Here is a 24,876-nt window from a genome sequence, read left to right on the forward strand (position 1 = left end):
AACGTTAGAGAGGCTGACCACAGCCTGGGAAAGGGATCTAGCCCAGTCAGGGGGATCCAAGAGGCCAGGGGGTGACACAACAGATGGCGGACCCTGTAATGGGGTTTGCAAGCCGAGCAATGCGGGTCAGGCTGCCCTTGAGGAAGGGGCGCCTACATGCGGTGCAGGTGTGATACAAGGACCGGCCAGCGCTGAGGGGTCAGACATGGTTGGCTGAAGTAATATAAAGCGTCCAGGCCAGAGGGGTGCAGAGCTAGAAGGGGTCAACAGTCCTACCAGGTCACAGTGGGAGCGGACGGCAACAGCAGCGAAAACAGCAGCGGCAACACCTGAGGTAAAAACGATCCGTCCTGAGAGCAGGCTGGCACGAAGAGGAGGCGGGGCCAGCGAGGAGCGGGAAGAAGACGTCCGCACCCCCGACTGAATGTCTAACATGTACAGGAGAAGCGGAACGAAGCTCCGCCCCCCGCTGGAACTTTCGCGCTGCGCGATTCAAACAAATATGCCGCCGAGAAAATATTGCCCCCCGACCACCTCCTTATACACCGGCGGCGAATGACACACCGGTAGCCGGCAAGAGAAGTCAGCCGGCAGCTGAACACAGCGGCAGCACTGGCCGAGATAACAAAAGGCGGCCCCACATGGCCGCAGCACCTGAGGTAAACTTGTGCAGTAAACCCTCCCCACGAGCACCGCTCCGTCCTGCTCCACACACAAAGGGGGGAAGCCGACCAGTAAGCCTTGTAATGTGACAAGGCTAGGCAGAGGGAACACAGAAGTAAGAACCCTAACAGAGGGGGGGGGGTAGGAACGGCTGCATAGCCACCTCACCAGTCGACGTTTTCACCCTCAGTCCATCCAGCAGGGACGCCCCTTCAGCCACTGGCACCGAAGTGGCAGGAAGCTGGAGAGGGGCTTGCAGGCGGGCGACCCTTGTGCTGGCGGGATGCAGGGAGCTGGGCTGCCCTGGTCCTCCTTTTCTTCTGTGGGGGAGGCAGCAGTGCGGATAGCCGGCACTGGCGCAGCTCAACCCCGGGAAAACAGAGAGGTCTTTGCGACTCTGTTGTCCCTGTTGAAAAAGGGAAAAAAGTTGAAAATAATAAAAAGAGAAAAAAATAAAATCTTTAGCAAAGACAGCTCTGCAGTGCAGAGAGTGTCTTGCCTCCTTGACACTAAGCAAAAAAACTGGTAGTCGCTCGCTCCAGGCTGAGGGTATAGCTGCTGGAGGAGGGGCTTAACAGTCTTTCACTTAGTGTCACGCCTCCTATGGAGATGAGCTATACCCAAGGTTTCCTGTGTCCCCCAAGGAATTGGGCGAGAAACAGGAATTGCAGTAGTACAAAGAAAATAAATATTAATAGCAATATCACTGACATGTGTAAAGTTCTATTTTTCCATCCAGGTGGCACAGAAAAAGATTAAATTAGCCATGCCCTGAAGAATGATGACTGTATTATAACTAAGATGGGCTATGAGAGGACTAGCCCCCTCCCCTTTTCCAGCCCTGGAATATCAGCTGTGGTAGAGCAAAGGCCCCAAGCCTCCCTTTAAAGGGGTTGTCTCATCATGGACAATGGGGGCATATCGCTAGGATATGCCCCCATTGTCTTATAGGTGCGGGTCCTACAGCTGGGACCCGCACCCATATCGAGAACGGAGCCCCGCATGTGCAGTCACCCTCTATTCATTTTCTATGGGGCTGGCGAAAATAGGCGAGCTATTTCCGTCGGCCCCATAGAAATGAATGGGAGCGGGGTCCGCACATGCGCGGTACACTCTCCCATTCACTTCTATGGGAGCCGGCTTGGTGGTGGCCGGACTGGAGTCCTCCAGCCACCAGCTTGCGCGGCTCCGTTGTCGATATAGGTGCAGGTCCCACCGTGGGACCCTCACCTATAAGACAATGGGGGCATAATATCCTAACGATATGCCCCCATTGTCCATGATGAGACAATAATAAAGGCCTCTATTTCTGGAAGAATTTGGATGTCAAAGCTTCTTTACGCCGTATGGTAGTGAGATGGTCCAGACTGAAGAGTTGATGTAACTGGGCAATTAGGAAATTCATGGTGGAAGTGGCAGGGGAGAGCCAATCCCTCAGATAGGCATGCTTTTAATCAGCAAAGTCAACCCTACCAGGTGTTTTGGTTTACTAGGGTTAATTCTGCTGCTAATTGTGAATATTCTTGCATGGGTTTGTAATTCAAGAGATTGATGTCCTGTGTTTATTGATCACCCACCAATACTAGATACCATTTCAATCTGTGTTTGTTATAACCAAGCTATGAATAAAAAGTCTAAAGTCTAAAACTCATATGCTACTATGCCGTATGCAGTTTTAATTTTCTTTAAATAAACTGATTTTAAGGATGAATGGAGTGCTGGACTACTTCTTGAATTGCTTAATACTAATAGGATTTCCTCAAACTCAAGCATGAACCAAAAAGGAGAAGGTCACACCTATCCTGGAGACAGGAAACCTTGAAAAATATAGTAAGTTACTTCCTAAGACATGCAGAAATCCAGGTTTCATTAAATGCAGGACAAAATAAGGCAAAGTTCACATATTGCGGAAAGGGTGTGTATTGTCAATGTGGAAATATTCCACAATGAAAATGTATCTACTTACATAAATGTCTTTTTACATAATTCCATTCACACTTTCCAAAAAAATAAACGTTCACAGATCTTAGTATATTCAAAAACGAAGCATGACCAAAATGTCTGTATAGATTTTACCTATTTCAGTACTAATCTATGGTGATAAATTGCAGCGTGTGAACTTCAACTGATGCTGTTAATGGGGTTGGCCACTATCTACTAGCTGAATAAGTGCTTGGACCAGAACATACATGCAGCTAGTAATGGACATTATTAAAACATCAGCTTCAAGAAAATCAAGTTAGGCTCAGTTCACACTCCATTTGGGCAATACTCTGGGCCCGCACATTGGTAGTGAGCTGCTGAATATATACGCTAGATGTGTTCATATGTATGACATACAACAGTATGTCTGCCATTGTTAAAAAACAGATGAGGGTAGAGAAATTTTTTCCAATTCCATCCCGCTTCCCACTATATTGTATGCAACGGTAAATGGTGCCATTAAAAAGTACAACTTGTTCCACAAAAAATAAGTCGTCATAAGGCTATGAGAACGGAAAAATAAAAAAAGTTATGACTCTGGGCAGAGAGTGAAAAACGAAAACGCTAAATCATCCGGTCCTCTAAGGGTTAAACACTTCTCCATATTATTACGTGACTTCAATTTGTTAATGTGAAGAAATGTAATAGCATGGCTCTGGATACAGTCTCAGGAGCTTTGATCATACCATCACTAGTGGGTGCTGGCTTTATTATACAGTTGGCACCTTGCTCTTACAGGATTGGAGTTTACTCTCAAGCCGGGAAGTCTAAGCCTGTAAATGCTATGGCATCTAAGTGGTTGTGAGGTGTCAAGAAATTGCTTTTGCAGGCCTGCCATGTACCTGTTTAGCACTACAAAAGGCATTGTAAGCCAAATAGCCATTGTCAATTTTTATAGTTAAAAAAACAAAAAAAAACAAACATAATTGGTATCACTGTGTAAGGTGAACTTCGCAACAAATAAAGATTCCACCTCCTAAAAATGCAATTAAAAAGTAATGAAAAAGTCTTTTGTATTCCAAAATGGTACCAATGAAAACTACAACTCGTGAGGTCCTTGACCATATGTTGATGAGTCACCAGTATTTAATATCAGAGATTCTTCAAGGAAGGGAAAAAAAAATACAAGTCCAGTTGCTCTGACTTTCCACCAATATACCAAGACCTGCATGAACGAGAACCTTCACAATCATACAACTTGTCCAGTAAAAACAAGTCTTTCCAATGGAAAAATAGAAATGTTCAAGGACTTTAAATGCAACTTTTTGTTTAACTTTTTATTGTGCAAAAGCAGAAAAAAAACTAACTATAAATTTGGCATTGGCATAATCGTACTGACCTGCAGAATAAAATTATGTCACTTAAGACAACCAAATGACATTTATCCTTGGATAAGAAATAAGCATTTGATCTGCGGGATCTGAACACTGAGGCCCCTGGCCGATCACAAAAATTGGAGCCCTGTGTTCCGTCATTTGAAGTGGTGGTCACTCATGCACGCTGCAGCTCCATTCAGCTCCTGTGCTTGTGCTCAGCACTTGGATTCTGCTATCTCCTGCAGTCTTCATGAATAGCCCTCTAGCTTTCCTGCGATCATCAGAGTTCACAGGAGGGCTGAAGAGAACCTACTGCCATAATGCATAGTGTGGAGACCTACAGGACCAACACCAGGTGTCATGGTGTGGAGCGCCATTTGCTACCTTGCCCATTCCCATCTGGTATTCGTGGAGGGAACAATGACCAGCCATCGGTTTATCAAGACATCATGGAACAAGTCCAACTGCCCTTTTTTGACACAGGGGATGTGGTGTTCCAACAAGATAATGCCTGCAGTAGACAATGTGCTCCTCAGGGTATCCTGCAGCTCCCCTTTACACTTGATCGCCAGATCTCTCCATGCACAGCAGCCAACAACCACCTTGGTTCAACTTCAAGTCAAAACTGAAACAGGTGGAAATGACATACTATAGGAGGATATCCAGCATCCGTATGACCTTTACCATGCCAAAGTGGCAGCCTGTATGATAGCAAAGGGGAGATGCCACCCAGTATTAATGTGATCCTGCCTCAACATATACCATGCTGCAGAACCCAAGATAAAGAGTGCACCACCTTGGTTGTGTGATCATTGACCAAGAATCACTAGCAGTTTATACTTGAGCTGAGACTGACAAAGTTTTCCAGGTGTTCTCTTTTCATTTTCTAATAGTGTGTAAATCAGTTTACTCAGCTCATCCTGCTATATAACAACGTAACTTCAGATCTAACTGCATGTTTAACGTGACAGCTTCCTTTTATAGAACTGTAAACCTAGAATAAATATATTTTTTCTCACCCCCCTCTATCTTTTAATATTGGTATCCATTATAAATTCTTTCAAATGTCCACCCTATTGGCTAAGTTTTTATTTGTCACTTTTTATTACTCATACAGTGAAGTTTCTCACTATCATTTTGGCTCAAAATACCAGGCTTCTTTTTAATTTATGTAAACTTTTTCTTTGGTTAAAAAATGAAAAAAAATAAACTTAAATCTTACTGCAAAAAGTGCAAAGTTGGACAGACAGTTCAATTACATTTATCATGTTCTGTTTAATGAAGTAAACAATAAAAAAAATACTACATCCATTTTATGAACGTGCTAAAAAGGGTACATGTGAATGAACTCTATCACCACTGGTTATTGGATATACCCTGCCATATTTTTATTTTTTCAAACAGGCATGTATCCTAACCGACAGATTATGGAAAAAATCTACCTCAGCTGGGATCCGAAAAAGATTGCCAGGATCATCGCAAATGCATGTTTAAACAAAAAAAAAATGAAATTTCACTACTTTTAAAACATTATTAACACATTTCATAAAGCCTCAGTTACAGATCTTACCAATTTTTCAGCTTCTAACAGACCCTTCAGGAAGTCTACTTTTCTGCAGTATTCAATCAGTAGTTCAGGAGAAGGCTTGCTGCTGAAAAAGAAACAATTTTTACATATTTCACAATTCTGCATGAAAGAAATTCAACTCCCAGCCTAATCCACATTATAACAGCAAGAGTATATTTTCCTCCATGCAACCTCTAATTTTTGGAAACGAATACTCCACCTTCCGTCTGTCACTCTAAATATAAAAATCACTGTCTACAGCTTGTAGACCTGTTGTGCATAACAGAGATTAAAGGGGTTTTCGATACCAAAATCTAAAATGACCATATGTGCCCTCTGCCATGTCAGATTCCTCTGACTGCAGTCCAGTCACTTGAGCTCCTTTCCAGTCAATTAATGTTCTTCCTGTGAAGAGGTCTTCTCATTTTCTGGCCTCATCAATTGACAGAGCATTGTTATGGACATCTACTGCTGCTGCTCGGAAGACTACGAGGTTGTCACTCTTGGATGAACGCATGTTTAGTACGGTCCTAGTACAACACATGTGCCTGAGCCCTATGTAGTGAAATTAATGTCATCGCTGACCTCCGCTCATTATCTATGTAAAAAACATACATACAAAACACCAAAAGGAAGTACATATACTCCTTTTATGTATGTATATGTATGTATACACAATAGACCAAAAAGGAGGTTCTTGGAATCAGATGAACATTTATATGTGAATGAAATGATTTACTTAAGTAATTACAATATTAGACCTAAAGAATGTTAGGAAGAATGAAAGGAAGCTCTGGTACCCCGTTGGGTTGTCTCTAGCCAGGATACATTATGAGACATGGTTGGGCATAGAGGCATAGTGCTTCTATATGGTATCATGTGGCACATTTGACCACAGATGTTGCAGCTGGGCCTGTAGATGCTGCACAACGGTAGGATGCAAAATCTGAGATATCAGTTGGTCAAATAAATGCTCGATTGGCGATTAATCTGGTGACCAAGAAAGTGTTGCAGTCTGGAGGAGACATTCTTTGGAAACCTCAGGTGTGTGTGGCAGAGCTTTATCCTTCTGAAAAATGGCAGTTGGAAATCCTGCCAAACCCAACCCTCATCAGATCCCAAACAGAACCTGGATTAATCGCCAAAGAGGATACAGTTTGCAGTAAGTTCTCATACACGCCACCAGGGCAAAACGAAGGTAATGGTGGCTAGTTGTCAACGGTAGGACAATGTAATGGGCGCTTTGACACCAAATTTCCTTCTTCTAAGCACCTGGAAATGGTCCAGGCAGAAACAGGAGAGTGTAATTAAGGTATATTAAAGTGGCAATCAGCCATCTGAATGAACCACAAGTCCGCACCAGGAACTCCACCCGGCACTAATAGTCTCTCAAAAACAAAGACTTGCATATTCAAGATACCTCATAATATTGTACGTACCTATATTGCAGTGAGTAATATATTCCATACTCAACCACAGGTGAATAACCTTCAAAGTCTTTATTACTACATAAAATCCAAAGTTATACAGGAACATGAGGGATGCCAAGACAGACATCACTCCTCCTGGAGGGGAGGTGGTCAGATGATGAATGATACATTTTTCTGTATAACTTTGGATTTTATGAAGTGGTTGTGTGTATGCAATATATCGCTCACCGGAACATATGTGCAATATTATGAGGTATCTTGGATGTTGTTGAGAGAGTGTAATGAAGGTGCCACCTGTATCTGGATGTTAAAGAGGACCTTTCATCTGTTTTACTTATAGGAGCTAAATATCTGTACTTGAGGCTGATGCTGCCACCCGTTTTTTTTTTAAACAAACAACGCTCCTACGCCCCACTGTGCCCTCCTGAAGTTATTGCGCTTAGTATGTAAATACTGAGCATCGGTACAGGGAGGAGGAGAAGCCAGGGTTTCTCAATGGGTCTCTCCTTCTCCCTGGCTGTGCCGCGATCCAATCAAATCGTAGAGCGTCACAGCCAGGAACCAAGGCAGTCCCAGCAGATGTGAACAAGTTGACACAGGCAGAACAAACAGGAAAATTTTCTCTGAATGCAGCACACCTACTTGAGGCTGCAAGCGCTCAGAGACATACTGAATGGTCTCAGACTGAGACATTTCACCATCAAAGGGTTTCTCCAGGCACTAAATGGTTATACAGTACTGGTTTACCAAGGCCTGATGCAGGAAGCTTTCTGTAGAGTCGAGGAAAGCCTGAATAGTAAGTTGTGTAACTACACAAGACAAAGATACAGGTAAATTCAACTTTGGAGAGAGCTGGTCTTCACCTAGGGTCATCTCTCCTATGGTACCTAGGCTCGGGAACTTCGCCTTGTGAGGACAAGTGCAACCATAGCGTCCCTTGGCACCAAAATACAGGCATAAGTCATTGGAATGCTTACGCAGATGCTCTACTTCAGACAACTTGAATCTAGCCACTTGTAGGGGTTCTGGTGTAGGCGAAGAAGAGGTAGAAGGAATCAGAGATCTTAGGAAACAAGGCATCAACTGACTTCCCTCATAGACTGCTTCCTTGGCACGTTCCTGGTACTGGAGACCAATGCGGACAGCAAGGGAGATTAAACCCTCCCAAGTAGCCAGGACTTCATGACCCACCAGTTCATCCTTAATATGAGTTGACATGCCCTCCCAGAATGCTGTTACCAAAGCATCATTGTTCCAGGTCACCTCAGAGCACAGGATGTGAAATTGTATGGCATACTGCCCAACAGAAAGATTGCCCTGGTAAAATTCCAAAAGGGAGGAGATAGCAAAAGAGGTACGTCTGGGTTTTTCTGTGCAGAAGGTGGTTAGGAACTAATTTAGATTACTGGTCACAAGATCCTCTCTCTCCCATAATGTATTAACCCAGGTGAGGTACTCGCCAGACAGGAGCAAAATCACAAATCCCACCTTGGCCCGGTCAGAATAAAACAGATGTGCTGCAGTTCAAAATGAATAGTGCACTAGTTGAGGAAATCATGACACAGCTTGGGATCTCCATGATAGCAAGTTGGCAACGACAGGAGTAAACCAGATCCCCCACCCCAGCAGACAAAACTTGAGGCGGAGGTGAAATTGCTGCTGAGGCAAAAGTGGACATGTCGTACACCAAATCTAGCAGTCGCTCATGGCGGTCAAACTGTAGAGCCAGCTCCTGCCATACCATGGGTAAAATCAACTTAGGTGGGTCAGCGGGATCCATGGCCTGTGTAATCTGTTGGAGGCGAGAGTGGACCCACTGTACTAACCAACCGGTTTGACTCTGGGCAAGTCCTGAAGGTCTTATCCTGGCGGTTCCCTGATTTTCACCCTTTAATCCCTATACAGGGAGATGGCCTTTACTGCAGAGGAAGCCACCAGGCCGCTACCTCTTGGAATAGCCCTGACCCACTGAGGTGAAAGAAACCAGTTCTGGGCCTTGGGCGATCAGGCAATACTTATAGTTAGAAAATAGGCCAAGGTTAGGACAAGCAGAGTTCATGCAAATCCATTAAAAACAACAATCCAAAAGGTCAGGGAAGGTGGCTCATGGTCTGTACAGTGAACAGGCATGGGTCAAGTCAGGTGGCATGAAGTCAGGATTCAGGAAACAGAGACAAACAGATTATAGCTCTTTTTCAGGGCCTAGCAAGCAAATGAAACCAAAAGTAATCTAAAGGACTGTCCAGGATGCAAGTAAAATATTAACCGAATTTTAGTAAGATGAGCATTTAGTTTTCAAAATAAAGTATCAATCTCAGACAGGTTTGTTAATTAGATTGTCATGTGATCTCGAATAAAAGGGAAAGTTATTTAGCAAGTGGCATTTATCATGTACAGAAAGTTAATACAAGCCACTTACTAATGTATTGTTATTTTCCATATTGCTTCCTTTGCTGGCTGGATTTGTTTTCCCATCACATTATACACTGCTCATATTGCTGCAATCCATCAGTGGTGGCCGTGCTTGTACACTATAGGAAAAAGTGCCGGTCTCTCTCGTGGCCGGGATCATGGAAGCACACATAGGCAAGGTTTTGTTTTTCTATAGGGTGCGAGCACAGTCACCACTGCTGGATTGCAGGTAGGCCGTAACCATGGAAACGGGCAGTGTATAATGTGATAGAAAAATGAATCCAGCGAGCAAAGGAGGCAATAAGGACAATCACAATACATTAGTAAGTGCCTCGTATTAACCCAATTAAAGAGATTGTTCCTGTGCCCCACGCAAGTCACAGTCGTCACACTATCTTTCTAAAGAAGAAAAGTGCGAAATAGTTTGATTACTTGCAAAAGGCATGAAAACAATTTCTATTTCACGAAAACTAAAGAGAGCTCATCGAACTGTGAAAAGATACGCGAGTCAACAGCACAGGCGAATACGTTCTGATAAACGCTTATTAAGGAAGATTTCTGTCAGATAAATGAATCTTATTAAAAGGGCAACTGTAAAAATACGATTGATGAGCAGCAAACATGTATGAAAGCTGCTGGTGTCTCCGGAGAGGTCACAAACCTCTCGATGTAGGATCCTCCACAGGCTGGCAGTTGTGCGTAAACCTGCTGTTGGGCCACCTAACCAAAGCTCACAAAGAGAAGCATTTGTAGTGGGCTCCGAGCATTTGTAGTTTCAAACTGTTTTATCCACCAATGAATGCCATGCTACAATGAATGGTCCAGATAGATGGAGTTCTGGATCGCTGGTGAATGGCCACCCTGTTCCTACAATATTTCAATGTCAGCAAGGTGGTAGCATAGTAATGATTTGGGCTGGAGTATTGGGAAGGGAGATGGTATGTCCCTTTAGAATCCCTGAGGGTGTTAAAATGAATGCTGAATGATGTGGCGTTCCTAAATGAGAATTTTCTGCCATGGTGTAAAAAGAAGAATCATGCCTTCTGAAATAAAAACAACATTTTCCTGCAAAACAATGCAGTAAACTATGCTGCAAAAATACCACTGACTCCTTGGTTCCTATGGGCATAAAAGGAGATAAAATCATGGCGAACATCATCTTCTGACCTCACTCCTACTGAGAACCTGTGGAGCATCCTTAAAGGGGTTGTCCGGGATTGGGAACATGGTTGCAATAGTACTATAGTGACATACATATTACATACATGCATGTCCTACCCTTGACAGATATTTGTGAAGCCCAGTTTTCATATATGAAATTATTAGCCGGAAGTGATTGTTTTCTTATACTCTGTGACGTACCGGGTCCCTTGCAGGCGATCGCAGCCTCTTCTTCCGGCTGCTCAGGGAGCCCGGTGACGTCACCGGCAGCCGAAGTAATTATGCAGAGTTGAAGAAGGGGCGGTAACAAGGCTGGCGGACATAGCGCTAAGCCACGCCCCTCCAGTCCGGTGACGTCACCGGTCATGCAGCTTTCTATAAGGGGGGCGGATAGATGGAGGAGTGGACGATATGCAGGAGGCTGAATATGTATGAGGGGGGCGGGTGCAGGGACAAGATGTTAGACAGTAGAAAGCGGGAGATGCTGTGCTGAGCTGGGACCCACAGCGCAGTGTGGCAGGAAGTCATCAGACAGCTAAACAACTATGTCAACAATCTGTTGGGGACCGTAGGAGCCATGCAGCAGTGTAAAAACTACCTAAATACATCTGGGGAACCTTGACTCGACTAGTAATAGTGAGTAAACTGTTTTTTAAAAATAATTTTGATCTCGGACAACCCCTTTAAATGGAACATCAATATTAGGCCTCATGCACACGACCGTTGTTGTGTTCCGTGTCCGTTGTTCCGTTTCCCGTGATTTTCTGCGGACCCATTGACTTTCAATGGGTCCGTTGAAAACACGGATAATGCACCGTTTGTCATCCGCGTCCGTGATCCGTGTTTCCAGTCCGTCAAAAAAATGACCTGTTCTATTTTTTTCACGGACAACGGTTCGCGGACCCATTCAAGTCAATGGGTCAGTGAAAAAACACGGAGGCACACAAGATTGTCATCCGCGTCTGCGTCCGTTTTTTTTCCTATCATTTGCAAGGCAAACTTGACTTAGATTTTTTTTCCACTTTTCATGTCTGGTGGTCCTCCAAAAATCAAGGAAGACACACTGAAACAAAAACGGAAACGGATCACGGAACAACAAAACAGCTTTTTGCGGACCGCAAAAAAATACTGTCGTGTGCATGAGGCCAAACTCAGTATAACTGAAGATCAGTATAACTCAAAATATCAGCTCTGGGAGGCAGTACTGGCATCCTCTAATGAAATACATGGACTTACAAGTTCAATGGATAAGGAAGTCGTTCAAGTCATCTCAAAGGGCTCATATATAAAAGACTTCATAGGGTTAATACTTACCTGGTCCCGGCCGCTGGGTTCTGGCTCCATTGGTCCTCGTCTGTTTTGGCAGCTCCCCAATGCTCTGGCATCAACATCCTGTTGACGGGCACCACGTGACTGCTGTATCCAATCATTAAACGCAGTGGAGACCCAGTGATGTGCTGCGTGGGTGACAGGTCACTGCTGTAGCTGGTGATTAACGTCAATGCAGCTGTACTACCATGGGGAGGATAGGTCATCAGTATCTGATCGCCGATCAGTTGTTTCGAGAAGACACCAGCACTCCTGTGAGTGCCACAGCCTTCTCACAGCTCACCAAGTACAATGTTGTACATTGTATAGTGGCTGTGTGTGGCATCGCAACTCAGCCACATTCACTTGAATGGGGCTTAGCTGTGCCTAGGCCATGTGACTGATGACTGTGATGTCACTAGCCTAGAAAAAGCTGTGACGGTCGCAGCGCTACTGCAAGCACCACTGCCTTCTCGAACAGCTGATCAGCAGGGGTCCAGGGTGTAGGACCCCTACCGATCAGATACTGATGACCTATCCAGAGGTCAGAAAGCCCCATTCATTAGAAATGGTTATAACGTTGTGGCTACAAGGAATACCGATATGGACCAAAGAATAGAAAAGGTGGGGGTAAAAGCCAGACGGCATCCTGGTAACTGTGACACACTTGTATCATGAGAATAAACAGAAGGGAAATCCTGTTCCAGGACAGTTTGTAAGGACATAAGCTATTTACACACCATTTCTGAGACGACTGCTGCAGTCACATTTACTAGAACTTGCTCATATCCACTTTCCGCTTATGATAACCTTTGAACCATTCCCTTTTTTATAAGGTGTTCTTGTTACGGTAATAAAAGGTTAAAATAAAAAAACTGTTTTTCTGCATACGGAATATGTAAGCGATAATTCCATTTTAGAACAGTCGACGAATGACTTGGATGTACAAACTAATCAGCGACCCCAATCTTCTTACTCCACCCTCTCAATTAATTGCGTGAACAATAGGAAGCAGGAACCGTTTTTAAACGCACCTAAATACGTCAATATCAGTGCTGTATATTTGCCCCCTGTTGCTCAGGAAACCATTATTTGTTCTATTTTTACCATTCTTCCTGTAGCCCATATAAAAGTCAGGCCTATGGCTCTTGGAGACGTAATATTACACCAAAACAAGGCTTTTATTTCCAGATAAATAAAGCAAGACAATAGTGGCCCTATGTGAGCGGTATCTAGGAAGGATGGATTTACAAGGACATTTTCATGCATACACAATACAATATGATAAATTAATGGAACCTTTGTACTTAATCCACTCAAAATAGTAATCACCGGGTTACGGCTTTAACCCCTTAATGGTCAGCAAAATGCTTTCGTTTTTTTCTTCCTCTGCATTACAGCAGCCATAGCTTTTTAGATTTTTTTCCACAGGAGTGGCCATCTGAACTCTGGGGGTAAATATAAATTACGGCGTAATTTAGATAGTTTTTTATGCTGTTCATGTTTTACATGAAATTACTTGATGATTCAATTGTTCAGGTTATTACAGTTGTGTGAATACTTAATACAGTATCTCAGAAAACTAAGTACACCCGTCACATGTCATGGGACAACACTGAAGATATGATACTTTGATACAATGTAAAGTAGTCAGTGTACAGCTTGTATGACAGTGTGAATTCGTTGTGCCCTCAAAATAACTCAACACACAGCTATTAATGTCTAAACCGCTGGCAACAAAAGTGAGTACACCCCTAAGTGGAAATGGCCATATCGTGCCCAATTAGTCATTTTACCACCTTGGTGTCATGTGACTAGTTAGTGTTACAAGGCCTCAGGTGTGAATGGGGAGCAGGTATGTTAAATTTGGTGTTATCACTCTCAAATTGTCTCATACTGGTCACTGGAAGTTCAACATGGCACCTCATGGCAAAGAACTCTGAGGATCTGAAAAAAAAGAATTGTTGCTCCACAATGTTGGCTATAAGCAGATTACCAACACCCTGAAACTGAACTGCAGCACCATGACCAAGACCATACAGTGGTTTAACAAGACCGGTAACACTCAGAACAGGCCCTTATTATGGTCGACGAAAGAAGTTGAGTGCACGTGCTCAGCGTCATATTCAGAGGTTGCCTTTTCAAAATAGACATACGAGTGCTGCCAGCATTGCTGTAGAGGTTAAAGGGGTGGGTGGGTCCGCCTGTCAGTGCTCAGACCATATGCCGCACACTGCATTAAATTGGTCTGCATGGCTGTCATCCTAGAAGGAAGCCTCTTCTAAACATGATGCACAAGAAGGCCCACAAACAGTTTGCGGAAGACTAGCAGACTAAGGACATGGACTACTGGAACCATGTCCCGTGGTCTGATGAGACCAAGATAAACTTATTTAGTTCAGATGGTGTCAAGCGTGTGTGGCGGCAACCAGGTGAAGAGTACAAAGACAAGTGTGTCTGGTCTACAGTTAAGCATAGTGGTGGGAGTGTCATGGTTTGGCGCTGCATGAATGCTGCCAGCTGTAGGAAGCTACAGTTCATTGATGGAACCATGAATGCCATCATGTACTGTGACATACTGAAGTAAAGCATGATCCCCCCCCTTCAAAAACTGGTCTGCAGGGCAGTATTCCAACATGATGGCAATCCCAAACACACCTCCAAGATGACCACTGCCTTGCTAAAGAAAATGAGGGTAAATGTGCTGGACTGGCCATTCATGTCTCCAGACCAAAACCCTATTGAACATCTGTGGGGCATGCTCAAACGGAAAGTGGAAAAGCGCAAGGTCTCTAACATCCACCAGCTCTGTGATGTCATCATGGAGGAGTGGAAGAGGATTCCAGTGGCAACCTGTGAAGCTCTAGTAAACTCTATGCCCAAGAAAGTTAAGGCAGTGCTGGAAAATAATAGTGGCCACACAAACTATTGACACTTAGGGGTGTACTCACTTGTTGGCAGCGGATTAGACATTAATGGCTGTGTGTTGAGTTATTTTGAGGGCACACCAGATTTACACTGTTTTACAAGCTGTACACTGACTACTTTACATTGTGTCAAAGTGTCATATCTTCAGTGTTGTCCCATGAAAAGATATAATAAAATATTTACAGAAATGTGACAGATGTACTCACTGGTGAGATACTGTATATGATTTTTTATTTAATGTGTGCATAAATGTTTTATTTATTTTTTTGGGAAGGGGGGGAAAGAAGGTCAATTCTTTTTTATTACATTATTTTTAGACCATATTTTGACCCCAATAACTTTTTTATAGTTTTATCTAGGGATGAGATTCGCATAAAACTTTGTTAGAATGTATTGGCTCAGATGAGCCGAAGTTGTTATTTCGCGAAGTCTCACAAGACTAAGACTTCGGTAAAAGTTTTTATTAATCTTTTAAGTTATTACCCAAAGTCTCGCAAGACTTCGTGAGGTAATAACTTCAACTCATCGGAGCCAATACATTCTAATACTGTATGGAGCTCCCACTCTGTACAGTATTGCAACAAAGTTTTATGCGAATAGACTTTGGACGTTTCATCCGAAGTCGATTCGTTTATCTCTAGTTACCGTATTTTTCGCCCTATAAAAGACGCACCGGCCCATAAAAAAACATTTTGAACCAAAAGGTGTGCTTTTGGTGGGCTTTGAACTAATGGTAGCCTGTGGATAACGCACTGTTATGGGGGCGTCTGTGGATAACGCACTGTTATGGGGGCGTCTGTGGATAACGCACTGTTATGGGGGCGTCTGTGGATAACGCACTGTTATGGGGGCGTCTGTGGATAACGCACTGTTATGGGGGCGTCTGTGGATAACGCACTGTTATGGGAGCGTCTGTGGATAACGCACTGTTATGGGGGCGTCTGTGGATAACGCACTGTTATGGTGCGTCTGTGGATAACGCACTGTTATGGGGGCGTCTGTGGATGACATGACACTGCTATGGGGGGGGGGGGGATCTGTGGATGACAGATAAATAGTATCTTATGTTATGTGCCACAGATCTCCCCCATAACAGTGTCCGTGTGAATGACCCCCAATACAGGGGGTGGGGGCTGGCATCTACAGTAGTTTTGTAATGGCAGCGGGGCCCAGTGCAGTCACTGTATTCTATTGCACCGGGCCCCGCTCACTGTACTAATCGTATCTAACTGCAGGCAATGTTTAACTATAGAAAATCTTCAATACAGCAGCCTGTACTTACGTCCGTAGCAGGCAGGAGGCGGGCGGACAGGCACTGGCAGCGTAACTCACTACGTCACGTGCCCACGCCGCCTGCTTCATTCAAAAAGTGGACGAAGCAGGCGCGTGACGTAGTGAGTTACGCTGCCAGTGCCCGCCCGCCTCCTGCCTGCTATGGTCGTAAGTACAGGCTGCTGGATTGAAGATTTTCTATAGTTAAACATTGCCTGCAGTTAGATACGATTAGAACAATGAGCGGGGCCCGGTGCAATAGAATACAGTGACTGCACTGGGCCCCGCTGCCATTAAAAAAATACTGTAGAACTACTTTTCCCCCACTTTTGGGGGGGGGGGGGAAAGTGCATCTTATAGGGTGAAAAATACGGTATATCTACTGAACTGTGTGGGAGCTAATTTTTTGCGGGACAATGTAGTTTTTATTGATACTATTTTGGAGTGTGTGACTTTTTGATCACATTTTATTACTTTTTGGGGGGTAAGAGAAGAGATGAAAAAATTTCAAACTGCCCATTTTGACCCTTTTTTCTGTTACGCCATTTGCTGTATTAGAAAATCATTTTTATATTTCAATATTACGGGCGTTTTCGGATGCGGTGGTGCATATGATGTTTATATTTTTTATTATTCATGTATTTATTTTTTTATTCTACTTAAAGGGGGGTGATTGGCCAGGGTCTTAATCGCCTCTAACTGGAAGTCGAATGTAGTACCAGGTATCCCACAATGGCTCTCTCGGTGCGATCAAGTGTATCGCTTAGAGCAGATTGCGCATTGGGAGATAAATAACTCTCCCTTATTTGAATAGGTTTGGGGGGGTCTGGAAAAAATTTCGCAACTTTACCTGATGGAGCCTAGTCATGCTGGATCTTAAGGGTTTTTCCGTTATCCCAAGTCTAGTACAGTCTTATTACGCAATTACAGTCCTACAGTCTAAACACGTAACTACAGTCCTATCAGTACTATTATCACCCAGTGATTACAACAAATATGATCTGATGTCATCTCTTTTGTACCTTTCTGGTAAGTTGAGAAATTAACATGGCTACATAGAAACATAGAATGTGTCGGCAGATAAGAACCATTTGGCCCATCTAGTCTGCCCAATATATCTGAATCCTATGAATAGTCCCTGGCCCTATCTTATATGAAGGATAGCCTTATGCCTATCCCATGCATGCTTAAACTCCTTCACTGTATTTGCAGCTACCACTTCTGCAGGAAGGCTATTCCATGCATCCACTACTCTCTCAGTAAAGTAATACTTCCTTATATTACTTTTAAACCTTTGCCCCTCTAATTTAAAACTGTGTCCTCTTGTGGTAGTTTTTCTTCTTTTAAATATGTTCTCCTCCTTTACCGAGTTGATTCCCTTTATGTATTTAAAAGTTTCTATCATATCCCCTCTGTCTCTTCTTTCTTCCAAGCTATACATGTTAAGGTCCTTTAACCTTTCCTGGTAAGTTTTATCCTGCAATCCATGTACTAGTTTAGTAGCTCTTCTCTGAACTCTCTCTAGAGTATCTATATCCTTCTGGAGATATGGCCTCCAGTACTGCGCACAATACTCCAAGTGAGGTCTCACCAGTGTTCTGTACAGCGGCATAAGCACTTCACTCTTTCTACTGCTTATACCTCTCCCTATACATTCAAGCATTCTGCTGCCATTTCGTGCTGCCCTATTACATTGTCTTCCCACCTTTAAGTCTTCTGAAATAATTACTCCTAAATCCCTTTCCTCAGATACTGAGGTCAGGACTGTGTCAAATATTCTATATTCTGCCCTTGGGTTTTTACGCCCCAGGTGCATTATCTTGCACTTATCCACATTAAATTTCAGTTGCCAGAGTTCTGACCATTCTTCTAGTTTTCCTAAATCCTTTTCCATTTGGCGTTTCCCTCCAGGAACCATCAACCCTGTTACATATCTTTGTGTCATCAGCAAAAAGACAAACCTTACCATCGAGGCCTTTTGCAATATCACTTATGAAGATATTAAACAAAATTGGTCCCAGTACAGATCCCTGTGGAACCCCACTGGTAACATGACCTTGTTTTGAATGTTCTCCATTGACTACAACCCTCTGCTGTCTGTCACTCACCCACTGCCTAATCCACTCAACAATATGGGAGTCCATGCTCAATGACTGCAGTTTATTGATAAGTCTTCTATGTGGGACAGTGTCAAAAGCCTTACTAAAATCTAGATATGCGATGTCTACTGCACCTCCACCGTCTATTATTTTAGTCACCCAGTCAAAAAAATCTATAAGATTTGTTTGACATGATCTCCCTGAAGTAAACCCATGTTGTTTTTCATCTTGCAATCCATGGGATTTTAGATGTTCCACAATCCTATCCTTTAATAGGGTTTCCATTAATTTGCCTACTATTGATGTCAGACTCACTGGTCTATAGTTGCTCGATTCCTCCCTACTACCTTTCTTGTGAATGGGCACGACATTTACATGTTTATGTATGTCAGTTTACCATGTATGTCAGTGCATGTGCATTTCTTATTGTACTTTGATTTTCTACGATACTGACATTTGTATCATAATAAAATATTTTAAAAATTTAAATTAAAGGGGGGTGATTTAAACTTTTACTTCTTTACATTTTTTAAATATTTTTGAATTTTTTTTTTTTTACTTTTTTAAAAGATTTTCAAGCTCATATATGAGCCTACAAAATTCTTTTTTTTTTTTTGATTCCGAACAATCATGGGTCTTTTAGATCCATTATTTGTACATTATTGCTCATTTCTTATTTTGGCCTGCCACCTGCTGGCCAAAATAAGAATTGCAGCTTTAATAGCCTGGGTCTCTTCAGGGAGACCCAGCGCATTAAATTCAATTACCAGCATTCTCATTGGCTTCACTTGATCACGGCATCTAAAGGTTTTAGGCATTATTGCCGGTCGCAGTCATTAGCCACGGGTCTCTGCTGATTCGAACAGCGGAGACCCGCCAGCCATGATGCCCGCTGCACACCCGAGCAAGTGCCATGTTTACACTTCGCTCCATCGCCTTACATGTGCGGCGCTGGTATCCAAGGGGTTAAAATCCTATACAAATACATTATGCTCTGTGTCAGTATGTTAACACCAGTGTGCAATAACAGCAGGCTTACTGCACAGACAGCTCTGGGGTTAGGGCTGAAACGATTACACGATTGAATCGAATAAATAGACACCAAAAAATCCTCGATGCAAATTTTTTTGGGGGGGGCTACTCAGGAAGTCAGGAGGAACTCCAATTAGTGAGATTATGGAGTGGAGGGACGCACATACAAGTGGATACTATCCACATAAGCACTGAAGGACTGAGTTCTCAGTGTGATGTCATAAAGAGGTGTGGCCAGACTTCACTCAAACTGCCTAAGCCCGTCCAGCCTTAGCAGCAGGAAACCAGAAAGTTAACAGCATAGCTGGCTGCAGGTGAGGATGTATTAGCAAGATGGGAAAACCCCTTCAAATACATACACTGTCTGTCCAAAAAAAAAGTTGCCACCTGGATTTAACTAAGCCAATAGTTATGAGTGGATAATGACTGCATGGGCGATTATCTTTTAGCTGGAAATCAGTTATTTAACCCCAACTGGTGCAATGAGTTGCTTCTCATTTCTTAGGCTGGGTTCAGACCTGAGCGTATTTGATATGCGCGTTTAACGCGCGTTTGTGTCGCGCGTTTTTGTCCATAGTCAACGCGCGTATTACGCGCGTTTGTGTGATTAACAGCAGTGTCCCATGGCTGCAAACGCGCGACAAAACGCCCCAAAGAAGCTCAAGAACTTGTTTGAGCGTAGGGCGTTTTTCAGCGCGTTCAAACGCGCTGTAAAACGCTCAAGTGAGAACCAGGGCCATAGGGAAGCATTGGTTTTCATGTGTTGAGCGTTTTACAGCGCGTTTGAACGCGCTGTAAAACGCTCAAGTGTGAACCCAGCCTTAAACAACCCTGTCGAAAGACACATCTCGTGGTCGTGGAAAAGATGTTAGTCTGTTTGAGAAGGGTCAAATCATTGGCATGCATCAAGCAGAAAAAACATCTAAGGAAATTGCAGAAACTATTAAAATTAGGTTTAGAACTGTCCAACGCATTATTAAAAACTGGAAGAATAGTGGGGACCCATCGTATTCGAGGAAGAAATGTGGCGGGAAAAAAATCCTGAATGATCGTGATCGGCGATCATTTAAACGTTTGGCGAAATCAAGATCGAAGAAAAACAACAGTAGATCTCAGGGCTATGTTTAATAGTGAAAGTAAGAACATTTCTACACGCACAATGCGAAGGGAACTCAAGGGATTGGGACTGAACAGCTGTGTAGCTGTAAGAAAACCACTAATCAGTGAGGCAAACTAGAAAAAAAGCTTCAATTTGCTAGGGAGCATGAAGATTGGACTCTGAAGAAATGGAAGGTGGTCAAGATTTACCCTGTCCCAGAGTGATGTGCGCATCAGGGTAAGAAGAGAGGCAGATGAAGTGATGCACCCATCATGCCTAGTGCCTACTGTACAAGCCTGTGGGGGCAGTGCTATGATCTGGGGTTGCTGCAGTTGGTCAGGTCTAGGTTCAGCAAGAGTATGTGCTCCAAGAATGAGGTCAGCTGACTACCTGAACATACTGAATGACCAGGTTATTCCATCAATGGATTTTTTCTTCCCTGATGGGACGGGCATTCTCCAAGATGACAATGCTAGGATTCATCGGGCTCAACTTGTGAAAGAGTGGTTCAGGGAGCATGAGACATAATTTTCACACATTGATTGGCCACCACAGAGTCCAGACCTTAACCCCATTGAGAATCTTTGGGATGTGCTGGAGAAGGCTTTGCACAGCAGTCAGACTCTACCATCATCAACGCAAGATCTTGGTGAAAAATGAATGCAACACTGGATGGAAATAAATCTTGTGACAAGGTTATCGAAACAATGCCACAGCGAATGCATGCCATAATCAAAGCTAAAGGCGGTCCAACGAAATATTACAGTGTGTGACCTTTTTTTCTTTTTGGTGGCGACTTTTTTTGGGACAGGCAGTGTATAATTATAATTTAAAAAAAGACATATGACATATGAAGAGTTGGCGACAGTTTAAATGTTCCAAGATTCTATTTTTCAGCCTTCTTATAGTGCTTCCAACATAAAGGAGGTCACATTGTGTACATCTGATAACATAAATAACCCCAGTGGTGTTACAATTTATAACTTACACTAATGTTAATTTCGGATTTTCCTATTGGCTCTGGCTTGTGTGTGTTGCAATCTACTCCTTCTAATCACCACCTGGAGATGGGAGGAGTGGTTGTGACTAGACTTTATAGCCATCGCCATTTGGAATTCTGATCAGTCATGATTAAGAACACGTTTGTTCGAAATGCGTCGACGATCACTTGGAACACTGAGGTGATGCTGTCACTGTATGGATCTGTACTACATTGAATAAAGGAACCCACATTAATTTTAACTTCGATGCAGGATTCATCTTTTTCATTCCTACTAGTTCACGGTCTTACCAAGGTTTCCGTGCATCAGGGAAGTCGATTCAAGGGCTAGAGGCAGCAGGTGAGCTGGATATTGTCCACAACTTAAATTCTATATGAAGTTTCTCCCTGCCTATCCCCTTCCAAAGTTGGTTCCGTCGGATCCGAATGCAGTGTACATTGCAGCGTCCTTACCTCTAGACTGTTCGTATTTTGCAAATCTAAGCATGGCTTTTGTATCTGCACCTGACCACAAAATCAAAGCGGACCAGGTCTTTTCCACGGATGACATGCCTATACAAAATCAACTAGGCATGAACAACCTTGGGTTTGAATTGGAAAAACTTCTATTACAAGAAATTAGATTGTGGTGGGACCATACTACTCTCACTAACTATCTAGAAAAATAGATGATACCCAGGGGTCTAAGACTCAAGAAGATCCCTACTGTTTTCTCGGATTCATTAGTGGAAGAATGGAATAACACTCTTACTGACTGTTCACTCAAACTGATGTCTCTGATTGTTGAACAGGAGGGTCTCAAGCTAGCAGGCTTGCAAATAGAGATTGAGGAGTGTAAATTGAATCTCAAACAATACGAGTCTCTTGCTGAGCACGATGCCCTTCAACAAAAAATTGCTACATCTGTTCACCAACTTGAAGAAAGCATTATCGAAATTGAGCACAGAAAGTTTCAGAGAGACTTATCGTATTATTCGCTTTATAAGACGCACCTAGGTTTTTGAGGAGGAAAATAAGAAAAAAAATATTTTGAACCAAAAGGTGTGCTTTTGGTGGATTTTGAACTAATGGTCTGGGGATGACAGTGTTATGGGGCTCTGTGGATGACACACTGTTATGGGGGGGATCTATGGATGATGCACTGTTATGGGGGGGATCTATGGATGATGCACTGTTATGGGGGATGTGTGCTGTGAAACATAGGGCCATGAGGGGGGCCAGCATAAGATGCTATATGTGTGGGTGACACACATATAGCATCTTATGCTGGTCCCCCTCATGGCCCTATGTTTCACAGCATTACAGTACTTTATTCTTTGTATGTAAAATATTTCTTTAATCCTGAATCAATCGCTCTCCTTTTGATAAACTAGCTGACACTGATATATCGCCAGCCGCTATGCTGCACAGTGTGGCCAGCGATACATCAGTTACAGTGCGGGGAGGGAGGAGGGGCTGGAGGCAACTCACAGCGGGGCCCGGTGCAGTCACTGTAGTACACCGGCACAGAAGTCTCTTTGTATGTAAAATCTTTCATTAATCCTTCATACCGTAAATCGCTCTCCTTTTGATAAACTTTACTAGCCTAATCGCCTGCATCAGTACTCATTATGAATGTAGTGTGCGGTCCCTCCGGCGCATGACTTCATCCTGCTCCTGCTTCATTAATGAAGTGGGAGGAGCGTGACTGACTGAGTGATGTCAGTCACACGCCGGCCGGACCGCACGCTACATTCATAGTGAGTACTGATGCAGGCGATTAGGCTAGTAAAGTTTAACAAAAGGAGAGCGATTTACTGTATAAAGGATTAATGAAAGATTTTACATACAAAGAGACTTCTGTGCGCGGGGCCCGGTGTACTACAGTGACTGCACCGGGCCCCGCTGTGAGTTGCCTCCAGCCCCTCCTCCCTCCCCGCACTGTGACTGATGTATTGCCGGCCACACTGTGCAGCATAGCGGCCCGCGATACATAAGTGTCAGCCCTGTAAAAAAAGTCAACCATCGTTTTCTAAGACGCACTGTCATTTTCCCCCCTCTTTTGGGGGAAAAAAAAAAGTGCGTCTTATAAAGCGAAAAATACGGTATATGATTATCACAAACAGGTGTATGAGTGGGGGAGGAGAGAACAAATGTGCAATACACTGTGGTAATGTGAACAGTGCTGGAAGGTGTGTTGTCCCACTTCAGGTACCTCAGATGAGTGAGACAGATAAAATCCAGAGAGTGGCAGTAGTCTCAGCAAAGCATAGTTTGCTGAGACATTTCTGTATACATTTGTTGGGCTGGATTTTACTTGGACTGGTGGCTAGACTTGGTAGAGTGAGTTCCCAGTCCACACCCTTCCAGTACGGGTTTTCCTTTCTACCTGAGGTGATCGCAGGTGAGGCCTGCTGTAATCAGGCTTGCATAAAGTGCCTCAGAGTAGGTCAGTCTGGGAGGAGGGAGAAGTGTCTGTGATACTGGAGCAGAGGCTCTGTGTGTGGTCTCAGTCAGGAAGACTGAGGGGCTACAAGGCTATGCGAAGCCTGATCTCTCCCCTGTGTGGACTGACGCTTGATGAGTGGAACCTGCTAAGGCTTGGAGCCTGAGACCCTGACACTAAGCGGTACTTAGAGGTGAGTCAGGGAAACCTATGTGTTTAGGTAGAGTCCAGACGGGCAGGAGTTTATTTTGTACAACTGTTTATGTTTACGCGGACGTGCCGCAATAAAACACAGTTTTGGCCCTTAAATCCTGGTGTCTGTGAAGATGTCTATGAGTGTGACCCCCTGAAAGAGAGACGATCCCTTACAACACCAAGACCCATCCTCAAGAAATCAAGGAATAAAAACAAGTCTCCGTCTAGAACACGGACTGTCAGTTTTTCTTCAGAATCTGAATGTTTACAATCTAATTCTGAGCATGATAACCCCTCGACTGAACACGAAGCCGATATTTCGTCCAATAAGATTTCGTATAAAAAAATAAAATAAAATAAATAAAAGGCAAAGGTGACAAAAGTTCAAAAAACAATCCAGAAGAGAGGGCCGCAAACATAAGAAAGATGCACATCATGGCCACACGGCATCACAAGAAATGAACCCCATTATGGGTACTGTTAATGATTTTAAAGTTATTAATTTATCAGATGAGATATTAACTGACAACCAGATCGATATATTGAGACTTGGTTTGAACTTTGCTCCGACCCATGATTTTGATCTGCTCTCAACCCTTATGGATATAAACAAATTTATCAGAGATCTTACGGTCAAGAGACATTTTCATGGGTCTGAGGATACGTCTAACCAGCTCTCACATCCTCAACACTGTATCAATGAGTTTACAAGTATGTCGTTTACTGAACAATTGTCTCTGGTTAGTTTGATTGAGCTCCAGTCAGAGTCGGATGGTAGCACTGCGACTTCCGAGGCTCCAGAATTTCGAACCGGGAACTCGCGATTCTACCCTCTGAATTCACGCACACCAGGAATGGACCTTTTCCAAGAGGTTGTTGAGAAACAACTTCTTTCTGTTCATAAAAAAAGCTAGCTCCCAACTAAATAATTTGTCTAGATCCCAAAGAAATGCCCTTCTTGAATTAAGAGATAAAAGCAATATCAT

General features: G+C 43.4%; 1 protein-coding gene across 1 annotated transcript in view; it reads right to left on the minus strand.

Moving 5' to 3' along the window:
• Nucleotides 1-24,876, minus strand: part of USE1 (unconventional SNARE in the ER 1) — a 105,694-nt gene that overhangs the window by 56,990 nt on the left and 23,828 nt on the right. The window contains 1 exon segment of the mRNA XM_040417484.1: nucleotides 5,533-5,611. Coding sequence (XP_040273418.1) covers nucleotides 5,533-5,611 — 79 coding nt within the window.

This window comes from Bufo bufo, chromosome 2 (genome assembly GCF_905171765.1).
Source record: "Bufo bufo chromosome 2, aBufBuf1.1, whole genome shotgun sequence".
NCBI classification, from domain to species: Eukaryota; Metazoa; Chordata; class Amphibia; order Anura; family Bufonidae; genus Bufo; species Bufo bufo.